The sequence below is a fragment of the Oreochromis niloticus genome, linkage group LG9 (genome assembly GCF_001858045.2).
Source record: "Oreochromis niloticus isolate F11D_XX linkage group LG9, O_niloticus_UMD_NMBU, whole genome shotgun sequence".
Classification (NCBI taxonomy): domain Eukaryota; kingdom Metazoa; phylum Chordata; class Actinopteri; order Cichliformes; family Cichlidae; genus Oreochromis; species Oreochromis niloticus.
The window spans coordinates 32,750,842-32,769,761 of NC_031974.2; the positions used below are offsets into that span (position 1 = coordinate 32,750,842).

General features: G+C 40.7%; 1 protein-coding gene and 1 long non-coding RNA gene across 2 annotated transcripts in view; one reads left to right on the forward strand and one right to left on the reverse strand.

Annotated features, from left to right (window-relative positions):
- The first annotated feature begins 888 nt into the window (after nt 1–888).
- Nucleotides 889–10,085, forward strand: LOC112847936 (uncharacterized). The gene is made up of 3 exons (XR_003221779.1): nt 889–1,040; nt 1,172–1,474; nt 9,118–10,085. It is a non-coding gene; the product is annotated as an uncharacterized LOC112847936 (long non-coding RNA).
- A 5,081-nt stretch (nt 10,086–15,166) lies between these two features.
- Nucleotides 15,167–18,920, reverse strand: part of si:dkey-225n22.4 (collagen alpha-1(XXI) chain) — a 67,471-nt gene continuing 63,717 nt past the window's right edge. The window contains exon 32 of the mRNA XM_019362846.2: nt 15,167–18,900. Coding sequence (XP_019218391.1) covers nt 18,713–18,900 — 188 coding nt within the window. The 3' untranslated portion in view covers nt 15,167–18,712. The remainder of the gene's footprint in view (nt 18,901–18,920) is intronic.

The following is an 18,920-nucleotide window of genomic DNA, read 5'->3' on the forward strand; positions in this document are numbered from 1 at the left end:
TGAAGTTTGACAGAAAGTTTCCCCAGCTTGTACCTTATCTCACGACACAACATTGGCTTTGTATGATACAGATAAACGGCTGCTACAGGGAAATGGCTAGTGTCCCTGACACAATCTTTAGTTTCAGCTGGACTTCATATTAGTGGCTGTCGCTTGAAAATGAAGGTACAAAACAATGTCTGATAACTGCTGAACTGAATGTTTATAAGTTGTGTCGAGAGAATCTATAAGTTCTTAATGTTTGTCAAGACCGGTCACATGATGATGCTTTGTCCCCACAGAGCACAATCATGTTAGATGCAACAAGATTAAGAAGATTAAAACGATTCTTTTCAGTTTGAGGTAAACTTTTGGGGGAATTAATTTGGGGCAATTCGAAGGAATTTGTAGTGTCATTAAATGTCACTACAAAAGTACATTAACAGTTTTAAATTGGGGCGAAAGAAATTCATGGGACTGGGACCAGCAGCCTGTCTCAATGTCACTACTCTTACTTAGATAAAACCTACACATAATGGAATTAAATAGTACATGATTGTGCTCTAGGGCATGATGACCAGCAGTGATAAAGTGATGGTGTCAGCAAGTGTCAGTAGTGATTAAGGTGCTACAATATCAGTTCTTGTCCATTATGCATTGAGAAGTCTCACAGCTTCTGGGATGAAGCTGTTTCTCAGTCTGGTGGTTTTGCATTTAATGCTCCTCAGCCTCCTGCCTGAGGAGACAAAGAGTGTGTGTGCTGGATGAGTGGGGTCCTTCATGATACAGGTGGCCCTCTTCCTGCATCTGGAGGTGTATATGTCTGTGACGGTTGGGAGGCTGCCTCCAACCACTCTCTGTGCAGCCTTCACCCTCTGTAGAGCTTTCCTCTCTGCTGTTTCTGTGCCACACGTTGATGCCACGTTGAGCACAGAACACTCTCCACCGCACATCTGTAGAAGGAAATGAGGACTGAGCTCTCATGTCCCGCACATATCATCCGCCTCAGGAAGTAGAGCCTCTGGTGAGCCTTCCTGATCAGGCTGGAAGTGTTTTTCCAGGTGAGGTTGTTATCTGGTTGTAGCTGGGTGCTACTTCGACTGCAGAACCTCCGACGTGCAGGTGTGTGTGTGTGTGTCTTCCCCTGTTGAAGTCCACAATCATCTCCTTCATCTTCTTCTCATTCAAACAGAGATTGTTTTTCCTGCACCAGTCCTCCAAGTGTTCCACTTCCTTCCTGTAGCCGGTCTCATCATTGTTTGTGATGCATCCAACCACAGCTGTGTCATCCCCAAACTTCACAAATGACAGCCTGGATGGTTGGGTGAGCAGTCATGTAAGCAGCATGAACAGGAGGGGACTTAGCACACAGCCCTGAGGGGAGCCAGTGCTGAGGACTATGGAAGATGAGGAGACGTTGTGGATCCTCACAGACTGCGGTCTGTTGGTCAGGAAGTCCAGGACGCAGTTACAAAGAGAGGAGCTCAGTCAAAGGGTCAGTAATTTATCAACAAGTGTCTGTGGGATCATTGTGTTGAGGGCAGATGAGAAATCCACGAAGAGCAAACGGACGTAAGAATTCTTCTGCTCCAGGTGAGGGTGGTGTGAACCACAGAAGAGATGGCATCTTCTGTGGTTCGATTCTTCCAGTAGGCGTACTGGTGTGGGTCTGAAGTGACACTGATGGTGGCTTTGATGTGGGCCATAATCAGCCTCTCAAAGCATTTTGTGACAATCAGCATGAGGGCTACTGGCCAATAGTCATTTAGACCTGTCACAGCAGAGCTCTTGGGGACTGGGATGATGGTGGCGGTCTTCATACAGGTGGGGACAGCTGCCTGTGAGGAGTTAAAGATGTCTGTCAGGACCAGAGAGAGCTGATCAGCGCAGTTCCTCAAAACCCACCCGGGGATGTTATCTGGGCAGGCAGCTTTGCGGGGGTTAATCCTCCTGAGGGTCCTCTTCACTTCACCCTCATACTGAGGGTTTCTTCATCTGGTGATGGGGAGAGTCTGATGCTGGGCGGAGGCGTGTTGGGGTCCTCAAAGCGGGCATAGAACCAATTGAGAGCCTCAGGCACAGAACGGTCTCTAGGGCATTGTGTAGCCCTGGTTTTATAGTCAGTGATGCACTTGATACCCCTCCACATACTGCGTGGATCCTGGGAAGAAAAACGACCCTGAATCTTCCGTGCGTATGTGGCTTTGGCTCTCCTGACGCCTGCAGTCAGTTCTCTCCTGAGTCTCTGTGCATCACCTTACCTGAAGGCAGCGTCCCTGGCTTTCAGCAGGGCACGGACTTCTGCATTCAGCCAGGGTATCTGGTTTGGATAGCACATCACAGACTTGGTGGTGGTAACATCCTCCGCACACTTACTAATGTAGCCGAGGACAGCAGATGTATACTCCTCCAAATCCAGCTTCCCTTTATACACAGCAGCATTCTTGAACACCTGGCAGTCTGTGCATTCAAAACAGTCCTGCAGAACAGAGTCTCCATCACTGGGCCACACAGTGATGGTTTTCTGTGTGGGTTTGGAGCGTCGTAGTGGGGGATGGGGGATGGTAGGCAGGGACAAGCATAATTCATCCAAGATGGCGCCAGTATGCTTGGCAGACTGTCCTCCTCCTACCTCTTCTTACCCTCGTCTCTGTTTTCGCACTTTTACTGTTGTGTGCTTTTTACTCTTGTCTTGGCTTCATGCCTCTCTGGGAACAATGCTTTAATCACATATGATCGGCTAACTTTGCTAAATTTCCGGCCACCTCTCTTCCAAGAACCGGAGCTACAATGGGACTTAGGAGACGCTATGCTGCCGCTTACCTGCCCGTCTACAAGAACTTTCTGCCTACCTCCACTGTCGCTGTTTAAGAGGCGCTCCAGGAAGCGTGGTAAGCAGACTGGACGTCGGGTTCGCCTTAAAGCCTTACTTAAGGCACATGCTGCGGCTAACTCCTCTCCCATCCTGGACTTTCTGCAATTTCCATTCACCTCCCACCGCCGGCCATCCTTCAAACTGCTCAGCCATCGCTGGATCAGCCCTGTTGGACTTCAATTTTATCCGACCTTTCCAGTGGTTTGCTCGCCACTTTGGACCTGGATTGGGACCTCTGGTACTCGCGCTTAACGCAGGCACCTAAGTACTGTCCTCTCCCAACTACAGGCCTACTTAAACGCAAATAACATTAGTGACAAATTTCACTCTGGTTTTAAATCTCACCACAGCACTGAAACGGCATTGCTGAGGGTTTTCAATGATCTTCTTTTAATTACCGACTCAGGTTGCCCTGCCATTTTAATTTTATTGGATCTGTCAGCTGCTTTTGATATGGTAGACCATAAAATTCTTTTAGAGGGACTGGAACATGTTATAGGCATCACGGATTTTGCTCTTAATTGGTTTAAATCCTACCTCTCGGGTAGGACTTTCTCTGTCATGATGGGCTGCTACTCATCTGCCGCTGCCCCTCTTTGTTGTGGAGTACCACAGGGTCTGTGCTGAGCCCTCTACTGTTTGCCTTGTACATGCTACCCCTGGGTTCTATCTTTGACAAATATCAGATCTCCTACCACTGTTATGCTGACGACATTCAAATCTATTTCCAATTGTCTGAATGATCTGCCAGCTTCATTGAATTGTTTGTCTGACTGCTTGAAAGAGGTTACAGAGTGGCTGTCAGCCAATTCTCTCATTTTAAATGAGAAGAAAACTGAGATTATGGTGTTTGATAGTCACACTCCACGAGACCAGCTAGCTGCCCGATATGGTCCCTTTGCTTGCTTTTTACAGATACTGTAAGTAATCTAGGTGTTTGCCTGGATAGTTCATTTAAGCTGGATAAACAGGTTTCCTCAGTGGTTAAATCTTCTTCCAATTGCGCCAAATTTTCAAAGGTCAAACACTTAATACCGTACAAAGATCTTGAAAAACCGATACATGCTTTTGTGACCTCCAGATTAGATTACTGTAAGTCGCTCTACTCTGGACTCCTACTCGCTCACCTCCAATGATTACAGCTGGTTCAGAATGCTGCAGCTCGTCTCCTAACCGGAACTAGAAAGTTTGCCTCTATTACTCCAGTGCTCTCTGACTTACATTGGCTCCCTATTAAATTTCGTATTGATTTTAAATTTCTGCTGCTTACTAAACAACCTTGCGCCTGACTATCTCACCGACCTCCTCAGTGTCTATACTCCAGCCGTTCTTTACGATCATCTGGTCAGTTACTTCTGGCCCAGCCCAGGCACCGCCTGAAGACTAGGGGTGATCGTGCATTTTCCTCTGTAACACCAAACCTCTGAAATAGTCTTCCTGCTACCATTCGTGCCTCTGACTCAATTCAATCTTTTAAAGCACGCTTGAAAACTTACCTATTCAACCTGACTTTTCCGATTCGCTAGTTCTCACCGCTCATTTATTGCTGTATCGCTACTCATTTCTCTGGATCTCTACTTACTAATGCTATTGTTTGTTTCTCTATTTTCTCTATTTTACCTTGTTTTAATGACTTACCGTTCAGTGTAATCATTTACCGTTATTCCTTACTGTGAACCACTTTGGTCTTTTAAACGTGCTATATAAATAAAAATGTATTGTATTGTATAATGCAGATGTGGTCGGAGGGGCTGAGGTGGGGGCGGGGCACTGCTCTGTATGCGTCTCGCATGTTGGTGTAAACACGGTCCAGTGTGTTATTTCCCTGTGTCGGTTTGGTGACATACTGATAAAACCTTGGCAAGATGTCTGTCAGGTTTGATGATTTTGGATTTAACAGGGAGCCAATGAAGAGAAGCCAGTATAGATAAAATCTGCTCTCTTTCTAGTCCCTGTCAGTACTGCTGCTGCAGCATTTTGGATTAACTGAAGGCTTTTCAGGGAGTTTTTAGGACATCCTGGTAATAACGAATTACAGTAGTTCAGCCTGGAGGTAATAAATGCATGAACTTGTTTTTCAGCATCACTCTGAGACAGGATGGTTCCAATTTTAGAGATGTTGTTCCAATGGAAGAAAGTAGTTCTACATATTTGTTTAATATACACAATGGAGTCTAAGACCCGACCTGACACAGACGTACAGGCACACACAGACACAAATGTGCATTCCCACCCCCATGCACACATATACAAATACTCAGCACTCACCCAACGTAGAGACAGACACAAAAAGACACTGTAGGCCCAGCCAGAACCCCAAGCCCCCACGCCTGCTCCGGACCCACACAGGGGCAGTCAGGCTACCAGGCCAGTAACTCACGTTCCCCAGCACAGACCGTCCCCCAGCCTCGCTGCAGCAAGCCACAAGGAAAACAACTACGACGAAGGTGGGACTGAACTACGACCCCCTACCCCCACTAGGTGATGGAGCCAATCAAAGGAGCCCAGAGGGACTGATCCAATGTGGTGGCAGAGGCTGTATCAAGAATAATGTGATCTAATAGATGGTTTTTATATTGGTTAGAATTAAGATTATATTTATCTTTCCAGTGCATGAGGAACATTTTCTTGGCAATGCATAGGGCCATAAAAACAATGTGGGCCATGTTCATTTCTGTGGTTACATCATCCAAGCTGCCCAACAAACACACTAGAGGGGAGGCTGGAATGTTACATTTCAGACACTTTGATAAGTCTTCACATATCTCATGCCAAAACTTCTGAACTGGTGGACAGAACCAAAGAGCGTGGATGTTATTGTCCGGTGTAGTGCCTTGACAGTGTGAGCATTTGTTGGAGGACGTAAAGCCCATCTTGAACATCCAATGACCCGTATAGTGCACTCTATGTAGTATTGTGTATTGTATTGATTGCAGACTGGGATTCCTAATCAATTGAAAGGTCTTTATACCTGAGACCAGAAGTTTTGGTCTAAGGTGACTGATAAATCTCCTTTGCAATAGGAAGGGATATTGATTCATCTATTTTAGAAAGTGTTCTGTATATTTTGAACAGTAATTTGGGGAGTTTCAAGAGTAAGACATTGTACCACACTTGGTGGTGTTTGTAATTCATCTTGACTGGTTTTATATTTCATTTTTACTATGGATTTAATTTGTTGATATTCTTAAAAACTTTTCTTGTTGATCCCATATTTGACTAGTCTGTCAAACGGATTAAAGTTTGTTCCTTCTAATATATGTTCCAAGTATTTAATTCCTTTACCACCCCAATCTGGGAAGTTAATCACATTATTGTTTTGTAATATGTGAGGGTTGTTGACAATCATGTTTCAAAGACCACTAACATTGCTAAATCAAAGACTGTAAGCCCTGTGACTAAGTCAAGATCTGTTAAGACTGCTAACTCCGGTTCTGTTATTTCTGGTTTTGTCAACGCTGAGTCTTTTTGCTCTTTCTGAGCCTGGACAGCCAAGTTCTGAGTCATCTGACACTCTTTTGTTAAAAACTACTCGTCAGAGTAGAAAGAGTTTAAAGCCCATTCTGGATGAATTCGTTTTTGCTGAACCTGCTCCTGTCTCGTCCTGCTCCTGCTCCCAGGGCAGCTGCGTTCCAGCCTTCCCCTGCACCAGTATCAGTTTTCCAGGTGAGGAGGGCTAGGGCCCAGTTGGTCCCTGCTCCGGTTCCCAGGCCGGCTGAGACTCTGTCAGTCCCTGCACCCGTACCAGTTCCTCGGATAGGGACAGCATCGGATCAGTCGTCCTGGCTCCCAGGGTGAGGGTGGCCATGAACCAGCTTCCTTCTGCACCCGTACCTACTCCTCGGGTGGGAGTGGCTGGTGTCCGGTCTGCCCCGGCACTGCACCAGTGTCATTTTTTGTCAGCTGGAGGTTCAGAGGAGCCAGTCCTTCGTCTCTGTTGGTCGCTCTGGTGAGTCCGGCCAGCACCTCCTTGTGTCCGCTGCCGGATCTGGTGGGTCCGTTCAGCCACCATCTGCTGCTTCCACGCCGTCGCTAGCAGTTCCACCATCAGCGGCTTCTACTCTGCCACCTGCAGTGCTACCACCTCCATCGCCTGCGGCTGCCATGGCCTCATCTGGTCCTGCCTCATCTGGTCCTGCCCATCCACGTCCAGGACAGCCTGCTCAACCTCATCTAGCTCCTCACCATCACTGGTCACTTTACAGGCCATTGGCTGGACATCTTCACCATCATTGCCGGCTCCCGGACCTATTGTGTCGCCGCCGTCTTCCACGCGGTTGGCCTCGTGATCCGCTTTCACACTGCCACTGCTTTCCAAGTGGAGTGGAACTCTGTTTTTGTTTATTTCTGGACTCTGTTTAGGACTCATGCTGCTATTCCTTAAATACAATGGGTGTTGATGATGATAAGAGACAGGTGAGTACACAGCTGAACTAAATCTAACTAATGATACATGGGAAGTAGAACTGAACATACTGAACTGACATAGGCTAGCACAATAAAACAGGAAGCACATAAATAAACAGTGACAAAGTACAAACTGAAAACACTGGGTCCCAGAAACCCTGATTGAAATGGGGTCAAGCTGGGTCAAGTGATAGGTTTTTAAGTCATGGTTTAACTATCGCTATCTTGAAGACCTGTAGTACATGTCTTTGACATTTAGAGCTCTGCATGGACAAGCAGCAAGATACATCGGAGATCTTTTACATCTGTACATCCCCAGCAGGTCCCTGAGGTCATGTGATCAGGGCTTGCTGGTCATAAAATGCTGAAAACGAATGGTGGCAGAGCTTTTGTAACAGTGGCCCCCAGACTCTGGAACGCTCTGCCTTTGAAATTGAGAACTGTCAACTCAGTCGTCTCTTTTTTTTTTTTTTTTAAAAAGAAGAAGAAGTTAAAACTCATCATTTTAAACTTGCTTCTGGTTCATTTATGTTTTTTGTTTTAGCTTTTCTGTGAGGCATTTTGTCAAAGGAGTTTGCAAAGAAAAAAGCGTCTGGACTTCTTTAAGTTGCTTGAAGACGTTTCACCTCTCATCCGAGATCTTTGCAAACTCCTTTGACTACGATGACCTGGATGACTGAGAATCTTCACAGACATGAGGCATTTTGTGATTTTTATCTAGAAAGGTGCTATACAAATTTTTTTTACTTTAGTTACTTTTACTTTACAACACTGATTAGTAGAGACATTACATTTGACATCATTTACCTTTAAGATCAAATTTTACAATCACGTAAATCACATAAAAAGTCTAGAAATCAGATAGAAACTCTGACTACGGACCATAACATTAAACAATTTTCTTTGTTGTTGTTTTTTGTTTTCCACCCAAAGGATGTACAAAGCTACGGGTCAGATTTTCAAATGAATTAATACTCTAACAAGCATGAGTGGAAGATTGCTGCCACACACACCCCTCGGCCTGTGCTTCGAGGATTCTCATAGTTAGAATGACTCGGGGGTGTTGATTCATTTAAACTAACTTAATCATCCTGCTGTAACCAAGTTTCTACAAGGCAGAGTAAATCAGCTTAATTCATGTACTAACAGGGAGTTTGTTACAGTCCTGGGTCAGTGACCCAGGGTTTTGGAATTTGTATTACTATTATTATGATTATTATTAATCTTGGGTTTATTTATGGTTATGACTTCTAGTGTTATGGTTTCGGTCTTGTACATCCTGCACTCAAGTTTTTCTCTGTTCTGTAAATTCTAGTTCTTAGCTTTAGCTCCGGTTTATTTTGAAGGACTTGTTGCTACATTTTTATGTGTTTTGTTTCCACTTCCCTGTTGTGTCATTATGGGTAATTGCATCAGCTGTTTTCCCATGTGCGTTCACTTTCCCAATTACCTTCCTGTGTATTTGGGTCTCATGCCTCTTATGTTCTATCCCGTAGTCATAGCCACAGTAAAGGTCATAGTTTGACATTTCAGTGCGAGTCAAGTCACAGTTCAGTTTTGTTCCTGTAATCATTCAGCAGCTAAATAAACGATTTGCTATTGGTTCGCACCTCTGCTCCGTTTCCCTCTGTGTCTGCGTTCGGATCCACACCTCACTCTCTCCACACGATTCGCCTCCGCAAATCATGACAGAGTTAGAATAGAGAGACCTAATGGTTAATAATCCACCTTTCACTGTTTCACTCTTTTATGTAGATGTGGATATTGTATTGTTCTTACTTTGTGATTCTATTTTGAATGTTTAAATTGTTTTCTGCTGATTTTGCTGATTTTTGATTTGTTTTGTGTTGGTTTAGAAGCAGATGCACTCTCTAAGGAGATGCTGTTTTGGGTATAACAGGAGGAGAGAAGCTGCAGAGAGGTGTGCAAAACTGCAACGCTGCTTCCTGGTCCCGACTCTGGATACTCTGGATTTTAGAGGGTTTATTAAATTTGGCCAGATTTCTACAATGAGAGCTGTTCCACACAAAGTCAAGGGATGACTTTACTCCTAACAAGACCAATTTTGCCCCACAAAGTTTCCCACTATTTATAAAGCCCAAATCATTTTTTGGAAACCATTCAAACAGTCAGCATTTTAAGGAGATTATGCCGCTAATCATGACATTCCTGGTCTGATTAGCGAGAGAACCAGAGAAGACTACAGAATTTTGGCAAAGTTACACACCAATTCAATATTAATTTTAGTGACCTCCGGTTCATGTAACCGAGTATCATTACTGCTGACGTGAATTACTGTTTGGCAGAATTTATGCTTGTCTTTAGCCAGCAGCTTCAGCAGTGCTTCAGTATAACTTGGCCTCTGCAAGACGTTACACCATAGTTGTTGAGATATCTCGCTTTCTAGCTGAATGAATACTGTGAATATAATTAGCGGATAATTCAACAGAGAGTGTGCTTTTGATAAAGCACACGAAGATTACAATATGAAATAAGACATTTTCCAAAAGCTTTTAATGAAATGGGCTATACAAAAAAGCTACACAAACACACCACTGTGTATTGTAACAGAAACAGGAAGTGATACTGTACCACAAAGAGTGCCAACACCAAGTGAAAGCATTCATATAGAAATGTGAAAATGTTTTTTGTTTCAAATCGGATTTCTCACACTGCAAACACATTTGTGGCACATTCTTTTGCAATATGCATAGTGTGGACTGTGCACTAGCCACGTTTATAGAATCAGCTGTTAGATGTTTTCACTCATCTATGACACACTTATATGAGCTTAACCACCATAAAATAAAATAGTACAACTTTTTTTGAGCTTATCTTCTATATTTTATTACATTTATTCATTTATTTATTTGCACATTTTCACAGATTCATTTATTTACAGGATGCTTTGAGTGCAGTATCGATTCTCTCCTGTTGAATACATTGTGCAACTTGTTAAACCGTATCTTACTAATGTCACAAATGGCATCCAGCACTTTTGAGGTAAACTCATGCACAATAAACAAAACGTAAACATACTTTAATTAAGTTTGAACAGAGCTGTCTGATAAGCCTCTCTCTGCTTTAGAGAGTTAGTGGGGGTTCCATGGAAAATCAGTAAATACCTCCCACATCAGCTGGTGATAAACATCTCCTTTATGAAGCTCAACAAATTTGTTGAAAACCCCCAAACTAACAAACTACTTTGCATGAGACCAGCTTTTACTAGTTTTCTGTACCCACTTCACATCAGTTTAGAATTCTATCATTCATCTGATCTTAACAGTGCATCACTTACATGTGAGGCGAGTGAGCAGCTTAAATCAATAGACATGTAATGGCTTGACTTGTTTTGTACATTCTGAAGAAGGTGTTTAAGTGTTTGAAGTCCTTTTCACATTATCTCGCTTCCTGGAAGAAACATTATTGTCATTATGTCAAATCTCACTGCTTTGCAGATGATACACAACTTTAATTTGTGTTTTACCAAATATCTAATAATGAAATTCCTTTCACAGTGTATGGGGCTGAAGCATTATGGGTACTCTCATGTATTCTATAAACAAATAAGCTTTTACATCATGTTTAGTGAAGATATGAAAGTAACACAGTTTTATTAGGGTGTAAATTACCTTGTTGTTTTCACTGATTTAAACACTGTAACACTTCCCCTCATTGACAGTGTTGCTGTTCTAGGGTGACATAAAGAACTGATCAGCATTATGTAGGTTAATGAGATTATTAGCATCACTTCATTATAAATCTGTCAAGGTTACCTAAATGGAATCAATCACAGAATACGATGAAAAGTTTAGTTGACTTTAATGCCAATAAAAAAAAAATACAGCTGGGTTTGCAAGCTATGCTGTTCAGGAAGTTAAGCAACCAAAGCTCTTCGCAGGTTAAAACTAAGCAAGTTAATGAGCTGATAGTTAAACCACCGAGACTTTGAACGGATGGTAGGCAAAAAGCATTGAGGTAGAAAAGGTTTACATACTGTCATGATAAGGCCTCACTGTGTTTCCTGAGAAGGGGAGTTAACGCCCCAGTGAACAAAGCTCTCACCACCTTCCTACCATTTGCTTACATGACACAAGTAAATTTCCCGCATGCAAAGTCAAAGTGGGATAGGCAGATGCGTTCTGGGGATGTTCTCCCGAGAGGTTCCTAAACAGAGGAAATGAAAGGTGAGTGGGTGTTTCACAGAATAAACTCAAGCAAACAGTCTGTAACTAAAGGCCTGAACAACTATCCTGCTAGAGCAGGCTAATGATTTGGCCATGAGCAATAGTGAAGTCGAAGTTCAAATACAGAGTTTGATTGGTGGATGACAGGTGTGCTTGGTGTCCAAGGACCACACCCACGCTGGAAGAGACTGGTTAATATCCAGTCATGCCCAGAACTGCACAGACAGGGCGGAGAGAGACAGAAATGACAGTTAGTGCACCTGGAGCACAGGGGGACTATGAAAAAATAGCCTGGTTCATATGAATGATCATTATTTATAATTATTTATACATGAAAAGAAATTAAATAATCAAAATCAATAGTTTAGTATCCAGTTTAATGAAAATCGCAGAACAAACAAATTTACAACAACAAAGTGAGAATAAAAGGGCGGAGGAGCCTTTTTAGGGCCTTGCACTCTGGGTTTGGGCAGGTTATATATTTATTTATTGTGTAGAGACACCGGTGGAAGCAGTTTCACAATTTCAAAAAATAAAAAAAACAAATGAATACACCAAAAACAAACAACATAAGTCAAATGGTAAAAAAAAAAGGTGTATTATATAAGGCAACAATATGACTGTTAAACAGAAACATGTTTCCTCACAGGCAGTTTGAGTGTTTCTTAGGCAGCGGTGGTTTGCAGTTCATTCTGTCCTCAGGTTCTATGACAAGGAAACGTTGTGCTTGGTTAATAATCCAGTCTAGTACTGATGAATGAACAGACACATAATGTGCACTCACAGACTCAGACAGATCTGCTACATTTAAAAAAAGAAAGAAAGGAAAACACAAATGCTCCCTTCTTTACATAAACAGAACTCAAAATGAAAGCAATTGACTTTATTACTAAACTATTGAATATAATTTTGTTGGGTGAATGCAAAGATGTTAATTTCATCTAATTTAATGAATGTTTGGTTGTTGATACAAGTAATGGAAATCACTTCTGTTTAACAAGTGATATATGAAAATACAAGTATATGCATAGTTGTTATTATTTTATTTCCAAAATAATAATATTGTAGTATTAACTATTAACTATTAATTATATATTCTAGTTTAAAATACAGTATAATGCAATATTATATACAACTGAACATACTAGTTGTGTAAAGACTTTAACCCAGCATGTGCACAGTTAAACCTTTCTAAAACACATTATTATGTTTTATTTCAGCTCGTGAATAAATAACTTCGAACTGTCAGTTGTTGTCTTCTGCTCTAGCCAACTGTTTTGCGTAGCTAAGAAGATGTTGGTTTTTTTACATCGTGCACAAAATGGAAGTTTCCTTTACACAAATCAAACAGCACTTCCGATACTGATAAGCACATTTGCAGATTTAAAAAATGATACCCACATAAATTTTATCACAATATTCTGTGGTTTACCTTTAGACCGCAAACATAGAGTAGAGTTTATTTCATTTCCCAAATGGATTAAGAATCGGGGTAACCTGCTTATCTTTGAAGCATCCAAACCTTCATTTTAAAGTAAAAATAACAAATGAAAACGCAGATAAACAAGTCAGAGTGATAAAATCCAGAATTATTTTAATATAATTTTATTTTACAAAAAAATACAATAATGCCATTTGTAGATTATACATATATACACACACATATATATGTGTGTGTGTGTGTGTGTGTGTGTGTGTGTGTGTGTGTGTATGATACCATTGTAACATGATATTTTTCAGCATTTATGAATATTAACATTAGGTTACAAAATATATAATAAATAGAGGGAAAAAAACAACATAATTCAGAATTGAACTTCGTACACAGTAAAACATACAGGTACCGGTGGTGATGTCACCGTATGCAATGGAAATGGTTTTCACACATACAGTACGTGCTGCTTTTGCACTGAAGATGGTGACATGATAAGCCAACACTTTCAAGATAGCACCAGCAATGGTAAAAATAACCAACTCACTCATGTATAAGGTGAGAATCCTCAACAGAATAACAGGAAGTTACTTATGAGCAAAAGCAAAAGTAGCATGACATTTAGGAGCCAGAGTGGGAAGTACAAAACTGGTGGCTTTTATGATAGACGTGCATCCTAACCTTAAACTTTTTTTGCAACCTTAGTAGCTTATTGCTAGATGTCGAGTTGTTTTGATCATCAAGTAAAATGATATTCTCGTTTAGAGTTATAGGATTTAGGCTATTATTAATTAAATGCAAATTTGTTCTACAAAGTACACAGCCTTTCCATATTAAGGTGTTCAATTCTCAGTAGATGTAAAATGTTCAAAAGTATTTTTCAAGTCTATTTATATTTAACTAAAAGCTGCATTTCCTTTGAGCTTGTGTATGAAGTTTATCTGCAGTTGTTGAAGTTGTAAAATGAGAAATGTTAGGTTTGTCTTTTTTGTGACGTATGTTGACATGTCAACGGTCAGTGCTGTCTACATCATGATCAAACTTTTCCCATCTTATTGTCACTTAATGGAAAGATGCTCTACACAGTTCAAAACACTGAAGCTTCTGAAGCCCCTCCCACTCTGAGACAAACCCACCGAGGAAAAACACTCTGGTTACAAGCAGCTCTATACAGGGAAACGTGAAAGCAGAGACACTTGTGAAAAATTATAAATCACATCAGCAGTAACGACATGAAGTTAGGTCAATCAGAGGTCACCAGCAACAGTTTTGAGTCAGTGTGTAACTTTACCAAAACAATGTTGGAGTTTGTGCCGGTTTCCTCTCAAGGTGAATCAGTAGAGACATGTTTAGCCATATTATATTTTTAAACAGTTGGCTGTCTATTGGGCAATTATAAGGAGAAACAGCATCCACCCCACTTTGGGTGGAGCAGTTCTCCTGCCACAAACTGGCCAAATGTATTAACCCCCCAAAATGTGACAGGAGTTGAGACCAGGAAGCAGCGCTGCAGTCTTATACCCTCTCTAGTTGTAAAACAGCTAATGTGTCATGTTGTCCATTTTAAAGGTACAGCACTGGTACTGCTTTGAATCATATCTATTCAACAGATTCAAATTTGTTTACGTAATTGGGGGGGGGGATGTCTTCACACATCAGGGTTAATCACAGAGTTTACAAGGTTCTGTGCTGGGAGCAATTTGTATTACAATGCAGATGATACCCAGCTTTATCCATCCATTCAGCAAGATAAAATTAGTTAGAACCAAGACTGTCTTACAGACATACAGTCCTGGATGATTTCTCATTTCTTGCTTCTAAATTCAAATAAAACTGATGTTATTGAACCCTGACCCTCAGGAATTTTAGAAGCATGGTGTCTAACCAGATATAACCAGAATGTTTCCAGTTTGTATGGATACTGTGCAAATGCAAAGCGTTTCACACTACTGCATGTGTTTACTGCACGCATTGAAGGTCATCCTGGTCCAAAAGGACTCCATGATTCCTCCCAGTGTTACTGTAGTCCAAAGTAATGCTATTCAAGCCTTCAGTTGATCTAGAACAGCGGTCTCCAACCCCTGGACCACGGCCCGGTACCAGTCCGTGAGTCGTTTGGTACCGGGCTGCGAGAGTTGAGGCTCGTGTGTGAAATTTATGGTTTTCAGGGTTTTTATCGTTAACTCGGTTTCCCTGGGTCTTTCCCCGTGTTGTAGTTGTGCGTCTTATTTTGAAAGAAATATTTACGCGTTACCATAGCGACCAGAGAGCATTAAGGGGCAGAGAGGAGGATGGTACTCTCAATGTTGTTGGTGCATTTCAGGAGGACGCTGCTAATAAAGTTACACAAATACACAGTGTTTTTTAACCTCTTACTAAATGTTATAGCTACAGCCAACGTGTTTAAAAGGTGAAGCTTTTTCACTCCCAGTTTCTTTCTTACTCAGTTATCATTGTAAAAGTTGGATCATAGAACGATCAGGACACTAAATCAAAGTGCACATCTCCGTGTAGCAACACAATGACAGGAAAGTTTTAGCATCTTTCTGACAGACTGACTGCTGAAGAGAAACACACGCTTGTTAACACACATTTGTGCATTCACATAAACATGATGGTGAAAACAGGAAATAACTCCCAAACTAACATTTCTTATTATACATATTCAACAATAATTATACTTTGAACAGAAACCAAACAAAGAAACAAATTCAGATGAGTGAACAGTGAATAACTATACACAATATAAACTTATTAACATTATGTTAATGTTTATGTCATATTACTCAGTGGAAACCAATGAATGCAAAATAGCTGCATTTAAATGTTCTAATCTGAGAGTTTCCTGATGAAAATCCCATTATTTCTACAAATGGGTAAATGTTTTTCATTTACAGGGAAATGAGGATAAACCACTTTCATATCTATTTATAGCATATACACATATTAATGGATATTGGACTCACTTGTTGTAGACACTAATTTTTCAGCAAAAATGAATTTGGATGTTTTAAAAGTCGTTCATCATGGTGAAGGCACTGGTCAGATTTTATTGCTGGAGTTTTAAAAACTCAATTTAACTGTACTCTATCCCCACTCGCAGCAGTCATATGAATGTTGCCAAGTTTATTCTGACAAGTGAAAAATTAAAAATCTTAAACAACAGACTTGTTGGGAAATTGGCTTCCTAAATTGTAAACCCTGGAGAGAGAGTTGCTCTGTTACTTCCAGTCTACAAGTGATAACATGCCTTATCAATCCTAACCATACTCTTCTCTGGGAGCCGTTTCCTATGAAAACAAACACCTTGTACAAATGCTGACGGAGATGTTGTGTGAAAAAATAATTACCATATTGTGTCCCAGTACTTGCATTCATTGTTTCACTGATTATTCCTGTGTGAGAATGCTCACTGAATTTTGTGTACAACAGTTAGCAAGCATAAGCTGCATCATGCTAAGTCCCTCTACCTGGATCTGATAAAACTGCCCTATTAGGCTCCACCTTCCCACTTGTTTCTGCACACAGCTGAATTCATTTTGTTGAGTTAACTGTTAGCTTTCAGTTGGGTAAAGAATGGAGAGAATTTGTTGATAAAAAAAACACAATAAAAGGAATATTCAAATGTTAGCCTGTTAGCATTAAAATGCTATGTTTTGTACTGTATTGCAAAATCATTAATAACATAAGATTGTAAAACGAATTTATTCACATTGTGATTCTACTGTAGGACGACTAAACACGGCTAATTCAGCTCAGTCTTGTGCTCAGTGACTGTGACGCTGTTCAAGAAAAGCCTAAAAAGTATTCTGTGGAACACTGGGATGTTTGTGGTAACCATTAACCGAGTGGTAGCCTCTGAGACTGGAAATGAAACCAAAGTTGAAGTCCAAAAAACTGCTGCTGCTCCAACTGAGCCTGGGACCAAAGGTTGGTCAGTTCACATATTTACAGACACTCTGCATAATGAGGGTAAGAAGTTTAGCTTCATGAGGTCACAGAGACATTTCCTCTTACAGAATTTACTTAGGCATTGATGCAGTATTGTGATTGTCTACAGTAAACGAGAGTGTTTTCTCCAAATATGGAGAAATTAAATACAAAGACATTGTATGCATTGACAAAGTAAAACCTATTTAAAAATAACATGTATACTGTTTTGCTGTCTGCAAATTGCCTCCGTATCATAACTTTCTGTTCCAACACTGTTATAGGCGTTTCATTTTTGTAAAAAAAATCTAAATAGCAACATGTTGCCAAATATATTCACTGCTGCAATAATATATCTTTGCAGACCACGATATAGATAGTACCTGTTTTATCAGTACATTCCATGTGACCTGTGCTAAATTTTGCCAACACTGCACGACTTTCTCATTCTTAGCTTTATCTTTAGAAATAGTTTGTTTTTAATTCTCAACTATAAGGGTGTGTTTGAATATTAATAATACTACAGTACTCACTACTCGGGCTGCTGTGAGTCCGAATCATATATCTGTTTTTGTTTTTGTGTTTTCAGGTTGAAATTAATACTCCACACTTCCTCCAGTAATTTCAAATTAAAAGGATGTGATGGATTGTGCCCTGTGAGGTGTTTGGAGACTGTTAAGATTTTTTTTAAAAAAGCTGTATAATTTATAAGGCAAAATAAATGATTAAAAAAGGAAAGTGACTAGAGATAATTAATGATTTTAACAGTACTAAAATAGAGAAAAGAAATCCAAAGCAGAAACACGATGGATAATGTTGAAGACATGGATGACCTTTACACTTGAAGGTGGCTTAAGCAGCAATATTACAATTAGAGTTTGCTTTTTAAATAAAATATACACCTGGAAGTAGTAATCCACATGAACACAAAAGGAATGCAAAGTGAACACATAATACTGGTAAACAAGAAAACAAATATGACAGATTAAAAGCAGTGACAGGTGTCATGAAAACAAAAACAAACAAACCATCTGTCACAGCTTTGCATTAGAACAAACTGTGGTATCTGTGCACAAAAGATGACATAAATATGTTTTTCCACCTTTAGGGATTACATGTACTGTGCACCTGAAGGAGGTCAAGATCTTTATCAGTTATGAACTTTTGAACTTTGTTTAGATTCATAAGTTTGACCAAAGTGTTAACCTAACCTTTTCACAACATAATCATGTGAAAATGGCGTGTTCCATACAACCCGCAACAGATCCTAATTCATCATCGCGGCAGGTGCTGCACTTTTTGCAGATGGTATCATTTCTCAGAGGCCGAGCTGCACAGACGGCAGAAATAACCTCACTGGCTGATCCTCAGTTGAAAAGCAGAGGTTCCAAGCACAGCATAAGATCTGATTCTTTTCTATTTCTCTAATATTTTAATATGCAGTTTATAGTAATGATGCTTTTGTCACATTAGCCCACGATTTAATTAATAGATGTTATACATATTTATTGAGGGTATTAATCATATTTGCCTTCTGTATCATTAACTTAAACAGTAATTCAGGTAAACAAGGAGGTAGACACATTTATTATTATTCAGATTCCTGGCCTTCTTGCCTTTTACATTGACAAAAACAATGCGACTCAGTTACAGCTCTTGGTGTTCATCTGACTCAATCAGGATTTAGAATTCACTATTTAAACTTTAGAAGTTTAAAATATCTGGACGCTAGCCTGCTTGACCCTCTTTGATCATGAATTCAGTGATGATGAATCAATGCCCTCCCTATTTCTGTTTATACCAGCTCATGAGGTTACAGCTGCCTTGGCTGCAGATATCTCTCTCTTAAAGGTGTCAGCAGCGGGTGCCAAGTCAAAAGCAACCTCTCTCACTCCCATGTCATCAGATGTGTGGTCCTTTGCTGTAGTGTTCCCTGAGATTGTAGGTCTGATAGCACATAGAGATGTCACAAACCCCTGGAAGTCCTGGGCTACCCCTTTTACCAGGATCTCCTGGTGGACCCGGTTTGCCTGGGATTCCCTGGTTGCCCGGCTGGCCAGTTCCATCAAAGCCACGGGGACCCTGAATCCCTGGAGTGATAAGGAAAGAT